We start from the raw sequence: 23,246 nt of genomic DNA on the forward strand, positions 1-23,246 counted from the left end.
TGTTCCCATTACCGAGCGCACACTCGCGTTTACACAGACAATGGGCTCTCCCCATGCGACTGCTCTCCGAGGGGCTAAGCTGCAATCCCTTTCCTTCAGGGGCGGGCAGGCGCTCCCGCAGGGCACAAGCACCCTTCCCTTCCCAGTCGGCGCTCCGCGCTCCTTCCCGGGAGCACGTTGGAGCGGGATGGAGCCGGGGAGCTCTCCGCGCACATTCCCGGGAGCAGGATGGAGCCGCTCCGTTCTCCTTCCCGGGCACATTCCCGGGAGCCGCGGGAGCCGCTGGAGCCGCTCCGCCGCGAGGGGTCACCAGAGAAGCCCGCATCGCGACGCGCCCGCGGAGCGCAACAAACCCAACAGCCCTTCCCCCACATCCAAGAGAAACATGACATTATCCAAAAGAAAAAAAAGAAAAAAAAAATATCAGTCCAAACCGGCACATTTTCTCGCCTGACACGTTTTTCCTCTTTGCTGGCTCTCCGCTAGGTGACAGCAGGGAAATTGGACTAAAACAGCCCGTAGTGAAGTTGTGGAGAAAACGGCTTTATCCTTTCAGCTAAGCCCTCACAGAGTAATGCAGTTGAGAAACTCGCATTATTGGCTGTTTTCCTGGAAATTACAGAGCTCTTTGCTTTTAGGCTTCCAGCCTGCAGGCCTCAATAATCTCTGCATTATATGCGATGCACTTACAGCAAATGCACTTGGGTTGGAAAAAAGTCAAGTATTGTTGGTTTAATGTGAGTAGTTACTTCATAATGTCAGCTATTAGTCTTGCAAAATACTCCCAAGTTCTTACTTTCATAAACTAAATGGGTCTGATCTTTCAGAAACCCCATCTGCACTGAAACTGCAGCAAGGTAGGAGACTGGGTTCCCTTGTATATTTACAGCAATGCCCAGTTTTGTAACAGGGATGTTAATTTTTTGCACGTGCATTCAAATGCTACTGCTCTTTTGCTGTTATCTGCACACCAGATTAAAGCAGTAAGCTTTTTTAAGCTTAATTTTTTTTAGGTTGAATCTTCAAACTTGTTATAGTACAAGCTAGAGTAGGATCCAAGAAGTTACAGCACACGCAAGAATCAATCATGGGCTAGATGAGAAGGAAAGAAAGAAATACACTTTCTGAGGACGAATTTGTCTTGACATAAGTTGCAGCACTGTAAACCTGCTGCAAGTAGGACACATTCTAGAACTCAGAGGGGACAGTACAAACCCTCTACCTTAGCTCTGTTCCTGAGTAATGTAAAGCATTCTTTTGTGGGACAAGAAACAGAACTGGTATAACCTCAACTTTTCAGCTTCTGTGCCTCTGTGAGATTCTCTTTCGAAAGGGAAATCCCCATCTCAATACTATTCATAGTTCAATACAGGAGTATAAAGGATTTGCTGCGTATCTTTTTAGAAAGGAAATCATTACCTGAGGTTCTTGTCTCCCTGCTTACTCACCTTTTATTATGTCATGTTTTGATTCTCCTGAATTAATCTCAGGCATATTAACTTAACTGTTTGTATGATCTAAGTATTTCATTTTGTTCATTAGATTTACAAAGAACCTTTTTCCCAACCTGGTTATATAACTTCAATATTTTTTAAGGTATATTAATTCCACTTTGTACTCTAGCACTCCACAGATGTTGTTGTCACTCCATCTTTTGGGATGACAGAAATGTGTTGGAAGAAGATGACCTAGTGGTGAAAGAACTTTGTCATAGGTGTCAGGGATTTTTTTTTTTTGATGAAAACTCTGTGATCTATTTTCTGTTTTTCTTCTCTGAAAAAGTGTAAGAAAATATTTATGCATTTAGGCTGGCTCTTACTACACGTTGTATCATTGCAGCAATGCATTCAGTCACTAAGTAATGTGGTAATTTTTGTTTTATCATTCTTTGTGACATCTTGAATGATGCTTTATAATGCTTTTCTAAATTCTAAAAATAGCATCATAAAAAGACAAAGAGGATGGTAGGTCTTTATTAGAACAAATAGTCAGCTGGTACTCTATATGCACTATATGTAACTTACCACACATACTGACTTAAATCACTAGTCCAAAGAAGGCACTAAAAAATATAGAGTACAGTTTTCTTTTTAAATTATACCTGTCAGGAGACATTCAGCCATGCTCAGAATATTTGTTTTTTTTCAGGGTAAATTCCTTGTCTTACACAGGAATGTTTTGAAGAAGTGATACCAAATAAATTGCGTTTGTGACCAAAACAATGGAATTCAAATAAAACCAAAGAAGGGAATACTTTAATAAAAATATTTATTGAAAAAAAATCCATCATCATTTGGCTATATTAAGTAAGTAAAACACTAAGTATTATTACAGTAATTAGGATGCAAATGGCTAGTACCATGAGCAGAGTGATTCGGCAATATTTTGAATGCTTTTTTTCTCTCTCCTTCTTTTTTAACAAGGTATCATAACCAGGAGTATAAATATCCCCCATCCAGAACTGTAGATCATTAGGATTTTCCTAGAAGAAAAATCAGAAAATGAAATCGGTTTCTTTTACACACAAAGTCATTAGAATATACCCAGAAGTATTTTGGCTATCATCAGATACTGATTAATGAATTTAAGACATCACAACACGTATGCAAGGCACTTTCACTTGAATGTAGGTTGTGCTACTTTCCAGATGCTGCAAATGTTCCACTGGGGAAAATTAAAACCACACTTTTCATCCAGGAATCAAAATTAGGACACCAGCCACTGAAATGTGTTTAAAAACCCAGAATAAACCATGTTGTCTTCTCAAGAAGAGAAGACATTGTATAAACACAGCACTGACTCCCTTTTCAAAGAATGGAACACCAGGGAAAAAAAAAAAACACAAACAAAACCCAAACAAAGTAATCCTAAAAGTAATTTGTGCCAACTCACAAGGAGGTGGGATCCTTTATAGTGTGAGGCTGAGAAAAATATATGTAATTTGATAACAGGATTTTGCTATGATCAGTTATTAAGGTATTTAAGTGCCACATTTGTAACTCCTCCCTACAACTCAGGGAAGCTGAATTGTACAGTGTTGTGGTTTAAGACTTTCTCTCATCAGAGGTCATGCACTGTAAAATTTAAATTCCTGGTATCTCGCCTGATATGTAGACTTCTTTACTGATAAGACTCAGGTTTGTGTCATGTTTGTACCAGAAAATACCTCCATATTTATTTCTGTAATCCTACCTAAAAATCCAAGAGGGCTGCACAGTGGTTTATGCGTGCACTACACAGCTCACCGCAATTCACTTGCTCACACTCAGCACAACAGACAATTACCTTGATGTGGCTGGCCAAGTTAGAGTGCAGTGACTGTCTGTCATAGTCTTGCACAGTCCAGGAAGGGGTCTTTTTCTTCTCCTCCCAGTCATCATCCACATGGATATCACTGTACAATGGGTTGCTCTTGATTGTGGATTTCAGGGTGGTGGGAGTAATGTGTTTCCCCAGGGATTTGTCTATTTCTTCTTGACTGACCCTGTTCAAGTCTAAACCTGGCAGCTCAGTGACAGCTCTCTTTTCTCTCTGTAAAACACAAGTTAGATCAGAACCTGGATTTCATTTGCATTACCTACAATAGGTCCCCTTCCAGAATTATCACTTGTAATGCAACAGGATCATGTTTAAACTACACATTCAACCATTTTTCTCCTTCTGGCAAACTTCTACAGTGAGGGAGCCTGACCACTCACTTTGGACAGATTTCTTCCTTCCGAGGAAAGCAGGTGGGTACAATCTGAACATTAAGTTCTTTTGCAAATGTGAACTGACATTATAATGCCTTCTGGAAGAAAGCCTTTCCTTTAGTGAAACACTGCTATGGAGAACTGCAGTAGAACATTGTAATTCTGGCAAAAGTCATGGACTGTGATGCAGAAGCAAAGATGCAAGGACGAAGCAGAATCATCACAGGGGCAACGGTGTGTAAAAGGCAGCTTCAGCTGGAAATGCATCTCTGATAGCAGGGGTGTGAATCACAGCTCGTTCACACTCTGACTGCTAGACCCACGTCAAGATGTGGAAGAGGCTCTTCAGTCAATGAGGGCACTATCAGAATTCACAGGTAAATACCTGAGCAGTCTCCCAATAATAAAAGCTGTTAAATAAGACGTTTTAGAACATATGGGTGTCAAGGGAGGAAGAAGGAGAACAGCCCTAGTGGGACCATATTTTTGGGAAATCACAAGCTGCCTCTTAGAACAGCAGTAAGGATCCCTTTAAGGTTCTGTAGAATAGTAGTTACAATACTTTTCAACCTGTAATCACATGGAGGAATGCAATCAGACTCCCTAGCCCAAGCTATTCATTATTTGTCACAACCTTCTGTCCCCAAGACTTTCAATTAACCTGTCAGTGATCTGTGGTACCACAGTATGTCAACTATCTAACAGATCTGCTTTTTGCAGAGCCTTTGTCTTACACTAACACCTCTCCCATCTCTAGAACCAACCCAGAGCAAATTCTTCGCTCCTCGTAAGTACTTTTGTCCTTAGGATCTTTATGTTAGGCCAAGGGGGAGCCTTGGCCGGACCCAGTGGTCCTGTGTCAGGTATGTTGGGAGGGGGCAATCCCCATCTCTCTCCTGCCCTCAGAAATCACACAGGTGTGGGCAGCACCTGCTGCAAGATGCACATAAGGTGAAGTGCACATTATAAACAGCCAATGAAGAAGTTGGGACCTTAGAAACTTGCTTCCATGTAAGGATGACTTTCCCTGAATTTTTCATTTTTACTGAGATCTCCAGAGGTTAAGTTACCACAGGCTGGATAGACTTCAGTTGCAAAAGGAATAGAGGCATGTCATGCTTCTCCTTCCATCTTTCTAGTGGGATCTCAGGGTATCTGACCTCCTGCTTACTGGCTTTGGGAACTGCTTCAATACCTCAGCAAGTCCGTGAAGGTCCCTAAGGTGATAGCCAACTGTTGGTTTCTTCTGCTTGAGTAATTTTCTGCCCACTTTGTGGGCTGGTGTATCTGCTTTCAGTGGAAGTCAGCTGCTGTGTGCCATCACCTACTTCATGGCTGCAGTGTCCATGTGCATGCATAAACTCCTATACATTGGCCTGAGGCAGGCAAGTGTAGAAGAAAGCATAAGGACTGATTTCCTTCAGAATGTGAAGGTGGAGAAGAGAAAACAACAGACTTTGTCTAAGAAACTCTAGGAGGAAGCATCATGCTGGCACTCCTACCACTAAATCCTGCAGAAGTGACTAAGCATGTTTCCCATAAATAATTGCCATTAGTAGGCGGGTGGATCCTCAGTGACCCCCCATCTTTCTGTTAGTTCATATGTTCCACATGTCGTTCCTAAGTTTTCACATATCCCCTGATAATATTACTCCCTGCACTGCAGTTGCAGTTGGCACTGAAGCCCTCTGGGCTGTACTGGCCACATTTCAGCTGAGCTGGTGTTTTTAACTGCCTTTTCTTTCTGACTGCATTTTATTTTATTTATTTAATATTTCTTATTTAAGATTTGTCATTGACCTTAATGACTCTTCCCTCAGGCTTGGTAAATAGTTGAACTTGGAGAACATTTTGTTGAAGAACGTAAACTGTCTCACCAGGGGATGATTGGTCTCCCTAGGCTAAAATGTTGTGAAAAGAATGTGACTTGACAGTCATTTTTAAAGCTGTTTTAGATAAAATTCTCTAAAACTTGGAATAGACGGCATGATGCAAAAACTTGTTCATAAAAACAGTGCTTTGTGGCAAAACTTTTTTCCCCTACTGTCTGAAGTACCTTTCCTTTCATGGGCATGAGAAGAGTGTGGTGGCTTGGAGCAGATGTAGAGAGAATAGACTGGGCAGGGTAACTGGGTTTTACCATGAGAACTGGACTGGAATTTGGGATAGGATATAGTTTGCAGAAATTATAGAGAGCAGACATTGAAATGACAAACTAATTGGAAGAATGTACTTGAGTACAGCAGACGCCTGATTGTAGGTATGTCCTACAGACTAGTTATGGAAAAGGAAGGACAGAAGCTGGAATCACCTGCAAACCCCAAAAGTTTTAGGTTCAAGAAATCATACAAAGAAATACGACCAATATTGCATTAAACATATGCATTTCTGGAAGCAGACAAACATAAATTAGATTAAAAAATATGCTTGCTAATACGAATTTCTGAAAAAGCTACTTTTTTACATTTTCTTTTAAGATTCAAAACACACCCCAACCTTTGTCACAGACTCTGACTCATGCAGCAAATGTTCAGAGAAATAGTATTGCAAACTTAGGTATCAATATCCATTATAGAATTCATACTCTACACACTGAATATAAGAAGACAGTGTGAATGAGGGTGGAACAGAACAAATCAAAGGCAATTTATGTTATTATTTGCTGAATGGAAGTAGCGAACCAGGGACAGTCAGAGAAGCAGTTATTCACAGAATTCACAGAATGACTAGGTTGGAAGAGACCTTCAAGATCATGCCCTAACACCTCAACTGGGCCAACTTCAACCGAATGCCATATCCAGTCTTTTTTTAAACACATCCAGGGATGGTGACTCCACCACATCCCTGGGCAGACCATTCCAGTACTTCATCACTCTTTCTCTGAAAAACTTTTTCCTAATACCCAAAATTTTCCCTTGATGCAACTTAAGACTGTCCACTCATTCTGCCTGGAGAAAGAGACCACCCCCCCCCTGACCACAGCCTCCTTTCAAGGGGGTTGTAGAGAGTGATAAGGTCACCCCTGAGTCTCCTTTTTTCCAGGCTGCACAACCCCAGCTCCCTCAGCCGTTCCTCACAGGGTTTGTGTCCCAAGCCTCTCCCCAGCCTCGTTGCCTCCTCTGGATGTGCTCGAGCATCTCAACGTCCTTCCTAAACTGAGGGCCCAGAACTGGACACAGTACTCAAGGTGTGGCCTCACCAGCGCTGAGTAGAGGGGAAGAATGACCTCCCTACTCCTACTGGAAACACTGTTCCTGATCCAGGCCAGGGGCCGTTGGCCTTCTTGGTCATCAGGGCACACTGCTGGCCCATGTTCAGACGGCTGCTGACCTGCACCCCCAGGTCCCTTTCTGCCTGCGCACTACCCAGCCACACTGTCCCCAGCCTGTAGCACTGCAGGGGGTTATTGTGGCCAAAATGCAGGACTTGGCACTTGGACTTGTCAAACTTCATCTTATTGGACTTTGCTTATCCATTCAACTGTTCCAGGTCTCTCTGCAGAGCCCTCCTACATTCTGACAGATGGACATTCGCTCCCAGCTAAGTGTTTTCTGCAAATTTACTAATGAAGGACTCAATAACCTCATCCATATCATCAATAAAAATATTGAACAGGACAGGCCCCAGCACAGACCCCTGAGGGACACCACTGGTGACTGATCCCCAGCTGGATGCAGCTCCATTTACCAGCACTCTCTGGGCTCGGCCATCCAACCAGTTCCTAACCCAGAACAGAGTGCTCCTGTCCAAGCCATGGGCTACCAGCTTTTCCGAGGAATGCTGTAGGAGACAGTGTCAAAGGCCTTGCGGAAGTCCAGGTACACAACATTCGCAGCCTTTCCTGCATCCACCACTGGGGTCACCTGGTCATAAAAGATCAGGTCAGGCAGGACCTGCCCCTCTTAAATCCATGCTGGTTGGTCCTGACACCCTGGCCATCCTCTGAGTGCGGTGTGATGGCATTCAGTATAAACTGCTCCATAATCTTACCTGGTACTGAGGTCAGGTTAACTGGCCTATAGTTACCAGGATCCACCTTGCCACCCTTTTTATGAATGGGTGTTGCATTGGCCAGCTTCCAGTCATCTGGAACCTCACCAGTGAGCCAGGACTTCTGGTAAATGATGGAGAGTGGCTTTGCAAGCTCATCTGGTCCCAAAGATTTATGAACATTCAAGTGGCTCAGCAGTTCTCTGACTGCCTCCTCCCGGATAACAAGGGGACCATTCTGCTCCCTGACACCACCTACCATCCCAGGAGGAGAGTTGTCCTGAGGACAAGCCGTCTTCACACTAAAGAGTGAGGCAAAGAAGGCATTAAGCACTTCTGCCTTCTCCTCATCTGCAGTTACTAAGTTCCCTCCCTTATCCAATAAAGAGCAAAGTCTGGACTTACCCCTCCTTTTACCACTACCATTTTTGTAAAAACATTTTTATTATCTTTTACAGAAGTCATCATTTTTAGTTCAAACAGAGTTTTGGTCTCCCTATTTTTTTTTTCCTACATGCTCTAGTAGCTCCCTTAAATACTTCTTGAGGGACCTGACCCTTCTTCCAAAGATGATACATCCTCTTTTTATTCCTAAGTTCCTCCAAAACCTCCTTGCCCATCCAGGCTGGACATTTGCCTCATTGACTCGTTTTTTGGCACACAGGGAGAGTTTTTTCCTGTACCCTCAAGATCTCTGTTTTGAAGCATGCCCACCTTTCCTGAACTCCTTTGTTTCTAAGGGCTCCTTCCCAAGGAGCTCTCTGAATAAGTCTCCTGAAGAGGCCCAAGTCTGCCCTCTGGAAATCCAGTGTAAAGGTCTTATTGATATTCTCCTCATTTCACCAAGTATCGATAACCCTATAATTTCATGATCACTGTGCCCCAAGCGACGTCCAACAACCACATCTCCCACCAGCCCATCTCTATTTGCAAACAGCAGATCTAAACAGTCCTTTCCCTGGTGGGCTCACCCACCAGCTGTGTCAAAAATTTGTCATCCATGCACTCTAAAAACTTCCTGGACTGTCTTTTTTCAGCTGTATTAAGTTCCCAGCAGATAGCTGGCAAGTTGAAGTCACCTGCAAGAATGAGGGCTGATGATCCTGACACATTATCTAGCTGCTTGTAGAATAAGTTTTCCACCTCTTCTCTCTAGCTGGGTGGATGATGACAAACTCCCAGTAGGATGTCAGCCTTGCTGGCCTTGTCCTTAATTCTTACCCATAGAGATTCAACTTCATCATCATTCATTTCAACATCCATGGCGTCAAAAGCCTCCCTAACGTGAAGGGCTTCCCTTTCCTTTCCCCTCAGACAGAACCAGTTACTCTGTTCCCATGGCCAGCACCAGCTTCCACCTGATGTTGGTATTGATACCCAGGGAAAGCAAGAAATGCTGTTGATGGGCAGGTATATATAGAAGTTTTTACCAACGCAGTCCTACAGAAACTGAAAGTCATTAGATACTACAGGATTTGTTTCATAACAACCTTCTCAATCCTAATGAAAGTGACTAGCAGGGTGATAATTTTATTTGACAGTAGTTTGTCTAATACTATAACCCTTTGTTGTGCAAAAGCCTTGTAACAGATTGTGGAGGACCTCCCTCCATAAGGACATTTTTATAATGTAGAGAACTATTTTGAAGGCAGACAAAAGGTCTGCCAGACAAAGAACTTGCTAGGGTTGCCAAGAATCCCCATGGAAGGAATATCAATTGCATAGGTATTGCTAGACATTTGGGGAAAAAAGAAAATCTCTTGTGTTATAAAGAATAGTAGCACTTGAGAGCTTCTTTCAACAATCGCATTTCATGGGAGATGCTATGGAAAAGCAATTGGGAAGGCAAGGATTAACCAAAGGTGCATAAGGAGATATGAACAGGGCAGATAGCTTGTGTCAAGGATTCCTGGGAAGCCTGAGCAGGTCCAGAGGAGGATGCAAAGATGAACAGAGGGTCGGAGCACCTCTCTTAAGAAGAGAGTTTGAGTGAGCTGGGGTTGTTTAGCCTGGGGAAGAGAAGGCTACAGGGAGATCATGTAGCAGCCTAGAGATGTCTGACAAGAAAGCTGAAGAGAGAATTTTTACAAAAATATGACAAGAGAAATGGCTTTAAACTGAAAGAGGGTAGGTTTAGATAGCCTTCTTCCCTGTGAGGATGGGGAGACACTTGAACAGGATGCCCAAAGAAGTTATGAATGCCGCATCCCTGACAGTGCTTAAAGCCTGGATGACTGGGGCTTTGAAGACACCTGTTCAAGTGGAGTTGGAACCAGATGACCTGTAAGTTCCCTTCCAACTCAAACCCTTCTATGATTCTATGATTCTAGGAATGAAAATTTTCTTAAGGAAGGAAATGAAGAGGATCTGGGTTCCTTGTCAGAAACATTAAGGCAGCCTCAGGTGCTGCAAAACTGAAAAGTCACCTGACATGGACAGGAAAGAGATCAGTAGATGGTTATAAACACTTCAGCCAAAGTGATGGGGGTATTTAGAGAAAAGTGAATATTCATATGGACTATTTTAATTGTGCATCATTGGGACTACTTTTTGTAATGAATTGTTTAGTTTAAAAAGGTGTTTTATCGTCATTGGTAATGCAGCTCTGCAGGACTCTGAGTGCATTATATAAAAACTTCTGTACAGTCTCAGACCAGAGTTCCTGCCAACCTTACAGCTGGCTCTTATTGTGGCCAGTTGCAGATGTCTAGGGAAGAATAAGGGAGAGAGTGGAAATACGTAATGCATGTATGAGCCAGGGGACAAAGCAGTGACTCTAACCCCGCACTTAACTTTTAAAAACATTTAAAAAAACCCTCTTGTCCTGGTATACTGAGAAACAAGAAAAGACAGGACACAGGCGTTGACTCATATGTAAGGCCAAAAAAAACCATGCCAAGAAGTAGCATGCTGCTAAGACTGAATGCTCTCTGCCGTCTTCCAAAAATAGGGGGGAAAAAAGGAAATATAAACAAGAAAGAGAAGTCTCAGAATTGCAGAAAACTACCAGGTTGACTACAGGGGAGACATGCATGAGAAACAGATATAGAGGATTAATCATCTGGTGTGTGCTGGGCATTAAAACATATTGTGTGGCAGAGAGACCAGTAGGACTGGAAATTGTCAGGGTGATCAGAATGCGCTCAGCAGTGATCCATTTGCAGGAGAAAGTCTGTGCTTTTTACGCTGCTTTTCATAAGGAAGGGCCAAAATTCCTGGACTGCTTTATAGTTTGTTTTAGTCAAAGTAGACAATGAAAGCACATGTTAAGTGGAGAAGCTGTTTAGTTTGCCTGATACTAAAGAGAAAAGTGAGGAGAAACACCAGCAGCTTTTTGTCATTATGCAGCTTTTTATAATGGAAACAGATTTTAAAACTTATAGGTGGAGAAAACACATAAGCACTTCAGTGCATTTGAATTTAAGTGATCTCATAATAAAGGTTTGGAAGAGACCACAAACATCACTGAGCAGTCACTTTGCAGAGGGAGCCCTCAGTAGCAATGGTTTCTTACAAGAGTATTAACTTCTAAAGAAGAAAGCTGGGCTACTCTCAAGGTTTAATGACTTTGGGAATCTTTAGCTCATGCACACATGTTCTGAAATTAATTCTCCCTCCCCCTGTTGCTCCCCTTTTTCCATTTCTGAATTAACTAACCCTTAACCCCATTATCTCTCTCATCTTAAAGTGAAATACGGTATTCCTGCACCATTAGTTCTCCACTATGCCATCGAGTTTCTTCTAATGTCTGGAACTCATCAGTACTTTTCCCTTTATTTGATTGTCAGCAAAAGGGGAAAAAAGAAAGCAAGCTCCTAAGGGAGAGAGAATGGCACAATGAATTTTATCTGGACAGCTTGAATTCACTAATGACTACAGTTAAAAGTATAGATTGTGTCCTAGGTTTAACACTTATAAATTATACCGCTTTGCGAACTCCATTTTTGGAGGCATGGTGAGTACAGACATTTCGTTTGAAACAGCCGTCCCGGGGCTGGGACGCAGAGTTCCAGGAAAACCTTCTCGCTGGTGGCAAAAAGCAGAGCACAAGTCAAAAAGCACAGGGCTCTCTACACATTTTTAATCCTCCCGCAGCTCTGCAGCCCTGGCTCGGTGACAGCGCGTCCTGAATGACAACAATGGGGAGAAGGATCCCTGCTGCGGAGCGGGTTCTGTGTGTGGCTGCCTCCCTCCTGCACAAAAGAGGGGCTTAGGTGGGGGAAGGGGGTGAGGCCAGCATTGCACCATACCCTGCTGCTCGGGATCCTTGAGGCTCCGTCCCTTGTTAGGGCTGTTCGCATAGGACACCGCGGGCGACCGCGCGTCCCCCGCCCAGCTCTCCTTGGGGAGCCGCCAGCCGAGATTATACAACACGAACGGAGCGCTGGAGGCGGTGGAGGGGGCTCAGGGAAGGGTGTCTGAGGCAGGGAAGAAGCTGGGGAAAGTAAGGGGGGAGCATGGGAGCGGGTGTCACGGGGGAAGGGCTGGAAAGGAATCTGGGAGGGGGCAAAGGGGTTTGGAGAGCTGATGCGGAGAAATGTCTGAAAAGGGAGAAGTGCAACGGGAAGAAGCTGTGGGAGGCTTTCAGCATCATTCTCCTCCCTTCCCCCAGGCTCAAGCTTTTTTGGCTCTTGCTCCTCATTCCCCTGGGGAATCCGACCCCCACCCTAAGGATCCGGAGAATGCAGACCCTTCTCCATCGCGCCCCTCACCCCAACCTCTTATGTATGTCTCCATCCCTTGACAAGAACCAGACCTCGGAGCTATTGCTGATGCTAGGGGTGGGGAAAGGCGAGGGGCTCCCCGGGCAGTAGGAAAGGAGCACTGTGGAGCAGCAATGGGGCCCAGAGGGGTGTGAGCTGATGCAGCTGTACCGCTGCTGATCCAGACATAAACTTCTCCGCCAGCTCCAGGGCCTCTGCTAGGCAGTGCACACTCACATTTTTACCAAGAAACTGCTGCTACCTCTGTATAACAACCTGGGTTAATGCAGACAGCATGTTTCACACTTCCAACAGTTGTCTTTCAGTGTAACAGGAAGGCCAAAGTTGAATGAGGAAAAGAAAAAGGGAAAATAAAAAGAAGGTTTTGGAGACATATGTAGATATATATATATGTTTGTAGCAAGAATCTTAAATGTCCCTCTAATGAGTCTTTTCATCAAGTTTAAAGGATATGACTTCACTTTCAGTTTTAAATCTGTGGCTTTTCTTACATCTTCAGAGAGCACATTCTATGCACACCTTTAGTATAATTAAGGTGTATTTGACTTCAGAAGACTATCTAGAAAATGCAATGAAAATGTTACAAAGAGAAGTAGAAAGCCTAATACACTGAAATAAAGTCAATGGACCCCCCTGAAGAGAATAACTCTTCTCATGGAGCCTTATCCTCTCTGATGTCCGTGGGAAAATTTACAGGATTATTGATGATGCCGATTTAGAGATGCAGAAAATTGAAACTAGAGCTGATGTGTCACCATCATGTAATTTTTCTCCTGATCCTTAAAACAAGGTAGAAAAATAAGGAAAAAGTCAGCCTCTTTTAAACCTTACCTGTAAATAGATCCTGTTGTGCCATCGCTGCACTCCAGGTAAAGCTGCTTCTGGGAATTTCACCCAGTTGGCTGGTAGAAAGGCAGAGTTTTTCACTAAAGATTTAACCTCCAGTTGCAGGAATTTATCAGGATGGTTATTGTTTGGCAAAACGGAGAGGTCCATGTTTCTGTGCTGTAGAGTAATAATGAAAACAGCCCCAGCTTCTGCTTCCTGGCTGTGCATGCTCTTTCTATTATTAATGACATGAAGAAGGATACGACAGTTTCCTGAAACTGTATCTGACCCCTGTTTGGTATCAGGCTCACTTATATCATCTACCAATGATAAAAGATTGTTTAGAAGTGGCAGAGCAGACAGGACAAGTTTCTGTAAGTGCCTGGCTTAAGTTTTCAGGTTCAAGGTCTATTTTGATAGATACATATGTGCTCATTAAAACTAACTGAGTACCAGTGAGTAGATGCATAAGACACTTAAATGCATACCAGCACTTCCTCAAATTATCTGCCAAAAATGTCAAGCCTACAATACTTCAAAGTAACATTTTTTTCCCCAGAGAAAATTAGAAGCAGCTTCCAGTCAAAGCAAGTCCTCTTTTTCTGCAGCAGTACCAAGAGACTCCATTGTGCTATGTGGGTTGGTACCATTTACCACAACAGCTATGACATGCACTTCTTTTAGGGTCAGGGATTTCTTTCACAGTAAATTCTTCTTGACCCTAGGAAATATTAGATTGTTTTAAGTAATTGATAACAGAAGTTTTCAGGGAATTGATTCTGCTCCCATTCAAGTGAGTGGAAAAGTTTGCTGTTACTGACTTGAACGGTATGGTCTCAGTCCCATCACTTTTATTATTCTATTTTGAGATTTGATATTTTCATCATTTTTTTATGGGACTAAAGTCCTTTTGACTTTCAGCTACTGAAATTCTCCTTCTCATTATGACCTCTATGTAGGACTGGCAAAAGTAGCCTCCTCATTCTTATTTTAATCTTTTCTTAAAATATGTATGTTTTTCTAGGATACGTTTCATTTTGATGAAACTGCCACAGGGGATAAGCTTTTGAGAGTTTGGTGCTTGAAATACAAGAAAACATTTTTGAATCAAATTTGTACTGAGAATTAGGGCCTCACAAAAAATTTAGCTCTGTACTTACACCACAGAATCAGACCAATCTATTTACCACTCAGAAAATAGCTGAAATACAGAAACTAAATAAAAACAGGAAAACATTTTTTAAAGCCTAAAGTAAAAATAAGTAATTGGATATACATATAAGTTAAGTCCCTTATTTACTCAGAAATCTCATGATGTTTCCTTGCAGGTAATCACTGGAGATTATTTTACAGTGTGTTTAAAATTCTTAATATGGTACCTTCTAAGTAGATGCTCAAATAAGCGTCTGGGAGCAGCCACAAATGAGACAGTAGTGACTGTGCTTCTGAGTGGATGCGCATGCTTTTGGGGAACCTCGTGCTACATTTACAACTCTGTCTCCCCAGTCTAATGAAGCCCTGAAACATAATACACCTTTCCACTCTACCCTAGGAATTACCATGCTGTTTTGGACTTACCATGACATGTGGTTTTCACTTTTTCCCTGTGCAGAGAGAAGTAATAATTTGTGTTCTAAAATACATGGGTATACTCAACAATGACTTCTTAAACACAGACTTTACAGCATCTCTTGAAACAGAGCGCTTTTCTGTGTTACTGTAGCATAAGATGTTGCGTGTGCCTGTGTGAGTTTACATACCCACACTAATCCATTAGATATAAGAACATAAGAGACATCTTACTAAGTCAGACTTCTCCCAGTTCCAGGATCTATCACTTTGTTTGGAAAGGGAAAGAACAAGATGCTGTTTAGGGAGACAGTGTACACCAGGCTACTTTCTCTAGTTCATTTTTTTACTCCGTCAGAAGCCACAGAATTTCTTTTGTGCTGAAGTATCTCTTTCCCAGGTCTTTTATTATCATCTATTTATAAATTGTCAATTGTCTAACTGCTTTTCAATTCTTCTGATAGTACCTCCTCCAGAAGCAAGCTTCAGAACCTCATGACCATATGCCTAAATTGCTTACTTTAATGTCTTTTAAATTTATTTCTATATTAGCCATATCAAGGATGCCCTCCTTGCAGTACTGTGGGTTTTAAGAAGAGCTTCCCATGCTCCACCTTCAGGATTTTTTTAAACTATAGTTATCCCAGTCTCTTTCTTTTCAATTTGAATTATCAATCTTTTTAATCTCGTTAACCACCTAGTCTATCTCCTTGCTAATTTATTTTTCATTTTCAGTGTGTTACACTGTAATTCCACTACACTGTTATAAGAATACAGCAACCATAAACGAATACAATGCTCATGCTGTGGTTATAGCAGTTCAAAAAATGGGAAAAATTATGTCTTCTCTTCTGACAACATCCATCACTTTTTGGTGCTTTTTTCCCCTGCTATTCTCATAGCAGTTAGCAACTCTCTGCCAGTCCTCTGGCAGACTGACTACAATGATACCTTGGTGTCAGACCCATGGCTGCCAGCAGCTCTGACACCAATTTCTCAGTTATGTTCTTCCAATCTTCTCAGGCGACTGCATTAGTTTGCACCTGCACTGTACAGTTTGCACCTAACATACTTATTTGGTCTTACTTTCCTGTGTATTTCCTTCACCTTGATCCAGTTTCTCTGATATCTCTGCTGTAAGGTATCCTGCAATATTTCATCTGGAAAAGTCAACACAGGTAATTCACTGAACTTCTCTTTCACTCTATTATCACTCCTTTCACACTTGTGCTATCAGATGGTCCCACTGTCTCCTGATTTGGCTTCTAGCCTTGGATGCATTTCAAGTTCCCTTTCTATTAGTTTGCATATCTTTTTTTACAGATCTCTTTGAATTCTTTCTGGGTGCTTCTAATTTTCTTTTTATAATTGATCTGTTAGGTATTAGGGCCTCCACTGGTCTCTTGAGGCAGGCAAATTTTCTATTTTTAGTGCGTTTTTCAGATAGGCAAATGGCTGCTTTTCTATCACTGAAGAAGATAATGAAAACTGAATGGAAAAAACCTGAAACAACTCAAAATGTAACCCACTTCCTCTAGAACAAAGCAGCAATTTCCCTTCAGATTAAATGACAGTGCAATTAAAATTCAGGTATTTCTTTAAGAGAGTTATGAGAAATAGAAGCTGTAGTAACTTTTGGTCAGTACTCTAGCTAGCCAGCACACATGTGGGAGGAGGAAGTAAACCTACTGTGCACCAGCCTAGCACAATCCCTGTGTACCACTTAAATCCCACTTAATCCAACAAAATAGGTTCTAAGTGGTATTTAATTAGCAGACAGGCCTACTCTAGCCCTTAGGAGTTAAGAGCGAATTTCACCTTTACATGCCAGCTGAACTTGACTGATCTGAGACTCATTTGTTGAAATGTTACATATTCATCAGGCTGGAAGGAAAACATATTAATGCAGAGGGATTGTTCTTGAAGAAGAAAGAACAAATTGAAAAAAAAAACAAAACAGCAAACACTGGATTGTCTATGTTTGCATAAGGCTACAGCTTTCCTGAACACAGCAGGAAAGGTCTGTCTGCTGCCACCCAGGTCTATGGAAAACTCTGCAGGGCTGGCACATGCCTGCCCTCCCCACAGCATGCTGTGGCTCAAGCCATAGCCTGGGCACATTTTCAGAACATTCTTATAATGTTCTGACCAAAGAGATATTTCAGCCTGTACTGCTGGCCTGAATGATGATAGAGTATACTGAACTGTAAAATGAACTTGCTCTCAAATTCAAAGTTGTATTTGATATTTAGACACAAAACTGCTTCAAAATTATTCACATACATTTAACTGATAGTTTTGTACTACAGGTGCTAAAGGAATCAGAACAGACTTATCAGCATTATAACATCCTGATTTCACTCATTACATTTAAAAAAAAAATTCATTTTAGACAACTTTTCACCCCTGTCTCCCAATGAAAAGTATTCAGTTTTTATGATCTTCTTATAGAGGTGAGGGAAGCATGATTTCAGCAGCACGTCACTGATTTGTTTTTGACAGATACAGGCAGTTAAAACACACTTTTTAAATTTTGTGACTAAGATGACATTCTTATTAGTGAAATATTCAAAATCAGCAGAGCATAAACATTTAGAACTGTGAGGCTATCACTGGCAGATAAAAAAATTTTCCTCTGGCCCCTAGGTTGGAGGTATCTTTTCTTTTGCTTGATTTTCAATTGTGATTCAAGTAAGTGCAGGTGTATTACCAAAACCTGGTGCTAAGTATGAAGAAAATTTAAAATAATAATTACTTCTTTTGCCTGTCAACTAAAATAATTATATTAGACTTTCAAATGTGCATCTGTAACATTAAGGAGTTATGCCCCAGAGCAACTGAATTTTCTGTGCATTGAAACATTTTAATTATAAAAAAGATAACATTCCATGATGTCAACATTATTTTTCTTTCTTTTTTTACTTCTAGCACTTTATTAAAGTTGCAGTTTTCAAATGCAGAGCAGTAATGTGCCAAACCAAAGATTTTGATAGTACAGCTATTTGAAACACAGATGTTGATTTCAATGGGAGTTAAGAATGCATCTAAGTATTCTTCCTAGACAGAATCACAGTCCTGAAAGGGGGCCTCAGTTTATTGTCTGTGGGTATCTGTGGTTATCCATCTGTGGAAACTGTGTGGATATCTACATCACATCTATACATTAGAATCTTTGCAGAGAAGAAAAAGCGAGAGTCACCCAAATAAAGCTGCATTCCCTTTTTGCTCTGAGTAGAAAACATGCCTTTCTGGTTTATTTTTCCAGCTGTCTTGCCTTCAGGTTTTTCTCTCCTACATATTTTCAGAACACACTTAAAGGTTTGTTGCATCACCAAATGGGGGTAGAAGACCAACTGTTGTTCACTGGCCGGGTGCAGCCGTTACAGGACTCACCTGAAATAAATACCTGCCTCTCCACAGAATGCTGCTGTGTTATCCTCAGCTTTCCATATATACCAAGGCTCACAGAGTGACATGTCTGTCTGCAGCTGCAGAGTAATGCCTAAGTCAGCAGGCAGAAGGCACTCATACCATAGCTGTACCTGCTGCAATGCAGGGCTTGATGGATTAAACTACCAGACACAGACACACAGAAACAATTTCATATAACAAAAGGAGCTTTACTTTTTATTGAAAATGTTAAAATCATGTGAATCATGTACAATATTTTCTCATAAGGAAAATCTTAGCTGTTTCATAATGTTTCACAAAACTGTAAAACATTTAATTTTTATAAAGACTTTTTCATTAGACAAAGATAAAACTAAAGTAGTATTACAAAGCTATTTTCTAAATCATCAACAGAGAACTGAGAATGTTTAACAGATTAATTCATATAAGTGGCAGGAGAAAGGACTCTTCCATTCGTAATTCTGCAAAAGGACACACAAAGGTATAGAGGGGCATGGGTTTTTCGTTTAAAAACTTTAAAAATTAAGTGATATGTTAAAACACTACAGACGTGGATTCATAGGATGGCACAACTTCTAGAACTGCTTTTCTCTACACTACCTCAAACAGTGCAACAGTGATTCAGTGTAAATCTCTACAGTGTTTCATTGATTTAATACTTGTGTTCAAGTATGTGTCCATGAGAAATGATCAAAATCTCTACTTAGTTATTTTAATTTTCTTGTTTATAATACAAGTTACAGTAGAATATCCCCTTCAGTATGTTTCTAAATCAAATGAACTAATTTCACAATACATTCTGTAATAACCTGTTTAATAATGCTAGCTTGTTCACTTTGACATCTGTTGCAAAAAACACAAGATCATACTGACTCCAAATGCCAAAAATATAATAAAATTAAAGAGGACTTTATTTCCATATACAACAAAACTATGCAGCTAAATTAAAATAAATTCAAGATAACATGACTTTTTTTTTTTTGCAACAGATGACCTTACTGAAAATAAACACTCAAAATACTAGTTATTATTTTTTAAAAATTCTGATAAGTGTATCTAAAAGTGTTCATATAAAAATTAATTATGAAAATTTCAGAAGATAAAACATGTTGGTTGTCTAACCAAAATCATTAAGGATGTCTGGCAGGCAAAAATAAATTAATTTGATTAAATTATATGTCATCTGATAATATTTGGTCTGAAAAAGCCTGTGTGGGTGTGTGTGTTTATAAATAATAAAATTGCAATGAGCCGAGAGCCAGCCAGCCTGACAGAGGTCAACTCTTCTGTTGCATTTTTTGTGCATAAAAGTCCCTGCACGTCTCACAGCATCGCTGATACCACCTCATGTCTTGACAGAGGTTCTTCTCTCTTATAACTCTGCAGTACACAGGCCACTGGTCTCCTAGGCACTTGAATGTTAAAGCAGCTGTGAAACAACAACAGCAAAATCAGATATAAATTAGTGTTGCCTTTTCTAGAGAAGAATCACACAACAAAAGAGACAAGGATATAAGAAGTGTATCTGGGGAAGAGAAAGGGCTATAGATGTAGATAGTTAACAGAAGAAGAAATTCCCCTAGTCCTCCTGTTGACAATATATCAAACATCAAAAATTGTCAAGGCCAGTTTTATTTATAAATTGGATGAAGTTGCATTGAACTTAATGTCATGCAGCTGTCTTCTCATGAGTGAGTGGAGCCCATCTTTCTGCCTCATTTTACTTATGAAAGCCTGTATACAAAGCTTATCATAGAAAGACCATGGTACTAAAGTCGGAAATTCTCATTTAGTTATACATATTGAGTATAACTAAATACTTGCATATGTAATATGCAGTGCATGGAATTAAAAAACTAAAGTAAAACAGGAATCCAGTGAAAAACAGGGCACAAGAACACGATATTGTCCAAACCCATCACAAACACTGAAAAAAAACCTAAATCTCAGATTTAAGTTAATCTCCTATGCTAACAGAAGAAAAATTTATGAAAGAGCTGATCGCACAATCCTTACCAGCTTTCACTAGCCCTACCCCCCAAATCAAAAGATCTCTACTCCATGGTACAAGTGGAATTGGAGGCCAAAATTATCAATATATCAAAGAGAAGCATTGCATTATGTATTTTGGAGATGCTAAGGTTTCTTCTGGATTGGATTCTGACTCCATGCTGGATGACACTGACTTGTAGATTATTCATATCACTGCTACATAATCCATGCAATGAGGACAATATGGTTCAATCTTTTGGTTTTATTGCACTTCACATTAAGTCAATTTTTAATTGACACTGTATTTTTGCGTGATTCTTTCAGATTCACATAAGTCTGTGACACAAAGCTGTTTATATAACCTCACTGAAGAAAATCATCAATGATGGGGAGATGGCATCTTGCCTCTGAGAGATCAGGTGAACAAAGAATGATAAAGTACAAAGGGGAGGAACCTTCAAACAGTGAAATTGCAAGGAGAGGGCCATAAGCAACAGCAAATTGAAACAATGACTACTGCACAGAAATGTTCAAAGGTTGAAAACCTCAAAGAGAAGTACCCTTCACTGTCTTAAAGGAAGTATTGCATGCAGTCTGAAATGCCAGTCTTGTTTTCCATGTGGGAGTAATCTATTGGACAGGAAGGTTTATCTTAACAAGGGCTCTGGAAAATCATCTGGAGAGGGTGAGCTGTCCTAGAGCAAGTCTTTGAATATTCCTGTCATGCTCAAGATGCAGATGAATGATTAGGGGAACTAATGGTAATCATCATCAACAATGCATTAGTAAACAAAAACTACCAGAATTAATAGTTCTGTAGTTATGCAATAAGATAACTTCTTTAAGAATGGATCTGAGTTCTGCCACATACAGCAAAGCTCCATTCAAAGTTATTTTCCTCCACACATCCTAATACATCAGGCATTGATGTAGACATTTGAACTAAAGACAAGTGGAAAGAGCTGTTTGTATCTAAAGAAAAAATAAGGGCCTCCTCGATCTCACAAATACCAAGAGAACACAGAATTTTCAAAGAGAAGAGATTTTCTTACTTTTGAAAGGTTTGATAAAATTGACTGGTGAATATATATAAAAATATGTATGTTTTTAATGTCTCTAATATAAATAATTTTCATATGGGATGTTTTGCTCCCTTAATACCATACAGTCTCATAATGAGATCCTTCCTTGGGTAACAAAACTCCTCACCACTCTTAGTTACAGTCTCTGATGTACATACTTAAAACCCAAGGCAGGAAAATCAATCTCTGCATAGAATTAAATCTCCTAAATACCGTCTGAGCCCTAGACTTGTTTCTGAACAGTTTGTTTTACTGTATGGAGAGAAAGAACTGAAAAGAGATTTGCCATTTTTGACTGCTTACCTAACCTGGGTGATGTTATTGTGTTAACATTAATTTTCTCATTGCAGGGATGGAGATGACAGGGTCTGTAGGCTGCAGGCTTTTCTGAAGAAAAGCATTCATTGCCATGCCTTCCCGTGATCTTGTGCATGCACTGGATAACTCGAGACTGCATTCCTTTGCCACAGGTGACAGAGCACTGGAACACACAGAAGACACATTCATTGGAAAGATATTTTTACTGGTGATCATGAACGTGAAATGCCAGTCCACGTGAAGACAGCAGCTGCTTCTTCAGATGTCAGCATTTCAAGATTACTGAATTCTATTCCATTAGCTAAATGAAAATCGAATAAAAAAGTACAAATTAATTAGCAGCACTAATTGAAGGACTCACTCCAGCATCCTATTGCTGTCCATTTTGTAGAGCCTGTGATGAAACCCAAAACCAGCAATGTGCCTGAAGGAAGCAAAGGTTATTCTCTAGTATCTATGTATTAATTTACTCTTATTAGAGGTTAAAGTGATGGAAAAAACATTCACAGAAACAGCAGAGAGAATTTTTTATAAAGCCATTTTTAATAAAGCCAACTACTGCAAAAGTGCTCTTTCTGCAGAGCAAAGTGTTTGCCTCCTGGCTTTGCATCGCATGTGTCTCACAAATAAAACACACACCGCGAGGCATGCCTGGCTTTAATTAATCTTGCCATCTTGTTGCCACAGAGAATGAGGCAAGAAAATAAAACAACTGGGCACTGTAACAATGGTAACGTTCTACTTCTATCACTATAACATAATATATTAGAGTGAAAACTTGGACAGTGGTCTACAGATGCTTACAAAACCTATTCCAAACAAAATGAAACAAAGCAAAACAAAACAAAGCAAAACAAAACAAAACACGTTTTCATCTTTTCTCACTTTTTGTGAAAAAAAAAAATCATAGGATATTTATTACTTTTCTTTCCATTTGACACACATGCTATTGCTTTAACTACAAATCTATTAAAAATTACATAGTGGAATTTTCTCCTAGCCTCTAATGATTTTGACCCAAGTACCCAGAAATTTCACCAAGTTTTACAGAAATGTTCTATAGAGAACATCTTCTAATACTACTCAGTTTCTAATGAGTAATGTAAGAGCACAGGCTGCAAATTTTGCCATAATCCTGGAAATGTTTTTCTAAATAATATTTATTACATAAATGTTCAGAAAAGGAGAAGGTGCTATAACAAAAAATGTTTCCCAGCCATCCTGCTTTGAGATGGAGAAGCATAGTTTTCTGCAAAGGATGAATAAAATTTGACTATAGGAAACACTAAACAAGCTTTTGCCCTTTGGTTTGGTTATCTATGTGCCATTGAGTGACATTTTAAACACTCGGAAGAAAGATTTACACATGCTAAATGGGAAATAGAGGGCTTGCATCCTAATATGTGCATCAAGAGAAGTGAGACTCCTGTCTTTTGGACTCATAAGACTACAAGAGAGGTAAAAGAGATTAGGATATACAATTGGATGTTTTCACAAGAGACTGAACTTTTAACCACACGAAATCAAACACTGACATTTTATAAAGACAGCAGGTGGACTTGATTTTGCTCCTGTTCTCAGTGAGTCAATACAGAACCGTATCTTGCTGAGTTAATCAGATACAGCCTCCACGAGCCAAG

The 23,246-nt window shown here is 40.4% G+C and overlaps 2 protein-coding genes across 3 annotated transcripts in view; both read right to left on the reverse strand.

Annotated features, from left to right (window-relative positions):
• Positions 1-2,301: 2,301 nt before the first annotated feature.
• On the reverse strand, positions 2,302-13,421 carry MINAR2 (membrane integral NOTCH2 associated receptor 2). The gene is made up of 3 exons (XM_033085988.1): positions 13,238-13,421; positions 3,286-3,531; positions 2,302-2,482 (listed from the first exon to the last, which is right to left on the reverse strand). Exons 1-3 carry the CDS (start codon positions 13,400-13,402, stop codon positions 2,303-2,305), a joined length of 591 nt encoding a protein of 196 aa, XP_032941879.1. The 5' UTR covers positions 13,403-13,421; the 3' UTR covers position 2,302.
• Positions 13,422-18,420: 4,999 nt separating this feature from the next.
• Positions 18,421-23,246, reverse strand: part of ADAMTS19 (ADAM metallopeptidase with thrombospondin type 1 motif 19) — a 166,597-nt gene continuing 161,771 nt past the window's right edge. For both annotated transcript variants that reach the window (XM_033085815.2, XM_033085814.1), the window contains 2 exons: positions 21,592-21,769; positions 18,421-19,643 (listed from right to left, as the gene is read on the reverse strand). In XM_033085815.2, coding sequence (XP_032941706.1) covers positions 19,492-19,643; positions 21,592-21,769 — 330 coding nt within the window. In that variant the 3' untranslated portion in view covers positions 18,421-19,491. The remainder of the gene's footprint in view (positions 19,644-21,591; positions 21,770-23,246) is intronic.

The sequence above is a fragment of the Catharus ustulatus genome, chromosome Z, assembly GCF_009819885.2.
Source record: "Catharus ustulatus isolate bCatUst1 chromosome Z, bCatUst1.pri.v2, whole genome shotgun sequence".
In the NCBI taxonomy this organism is placed as follows: domain Eukaryota; kingdom Metazoa; phylum Chordata; class Aves; order Passeriformes; family Turdidae; genus Catharus; species Catharus ustulatus.

What these genes read in the sequence shown, in the direction of transcription:
- MINAR2 (XM_033085988.1), bottom strand. Translation starts at nt 13,402, where the DNA reads ATGGACCTCTCCGTTTTGCCAAACAATAACCATCCTGATAAATTCCTG. An exon ending in ACAACAGGATCTATTTACAG is followed by an intron (nt 3,532 to 13,237) that starts GTAAGGTTTAAA and finishes TGTGTTTTACAG; the next exon opens with AGAGAAAAGAGAGCTGTCAC. An exon ending in ACTTGGCCAGCCACATCAAG is followed by an intron (nt 2,483 to 3,285) that starts GTAATTGTCTGT and finishes TTTTTCTTCTAG; the next exon opens with GAAAATCCTAATGATCTACA.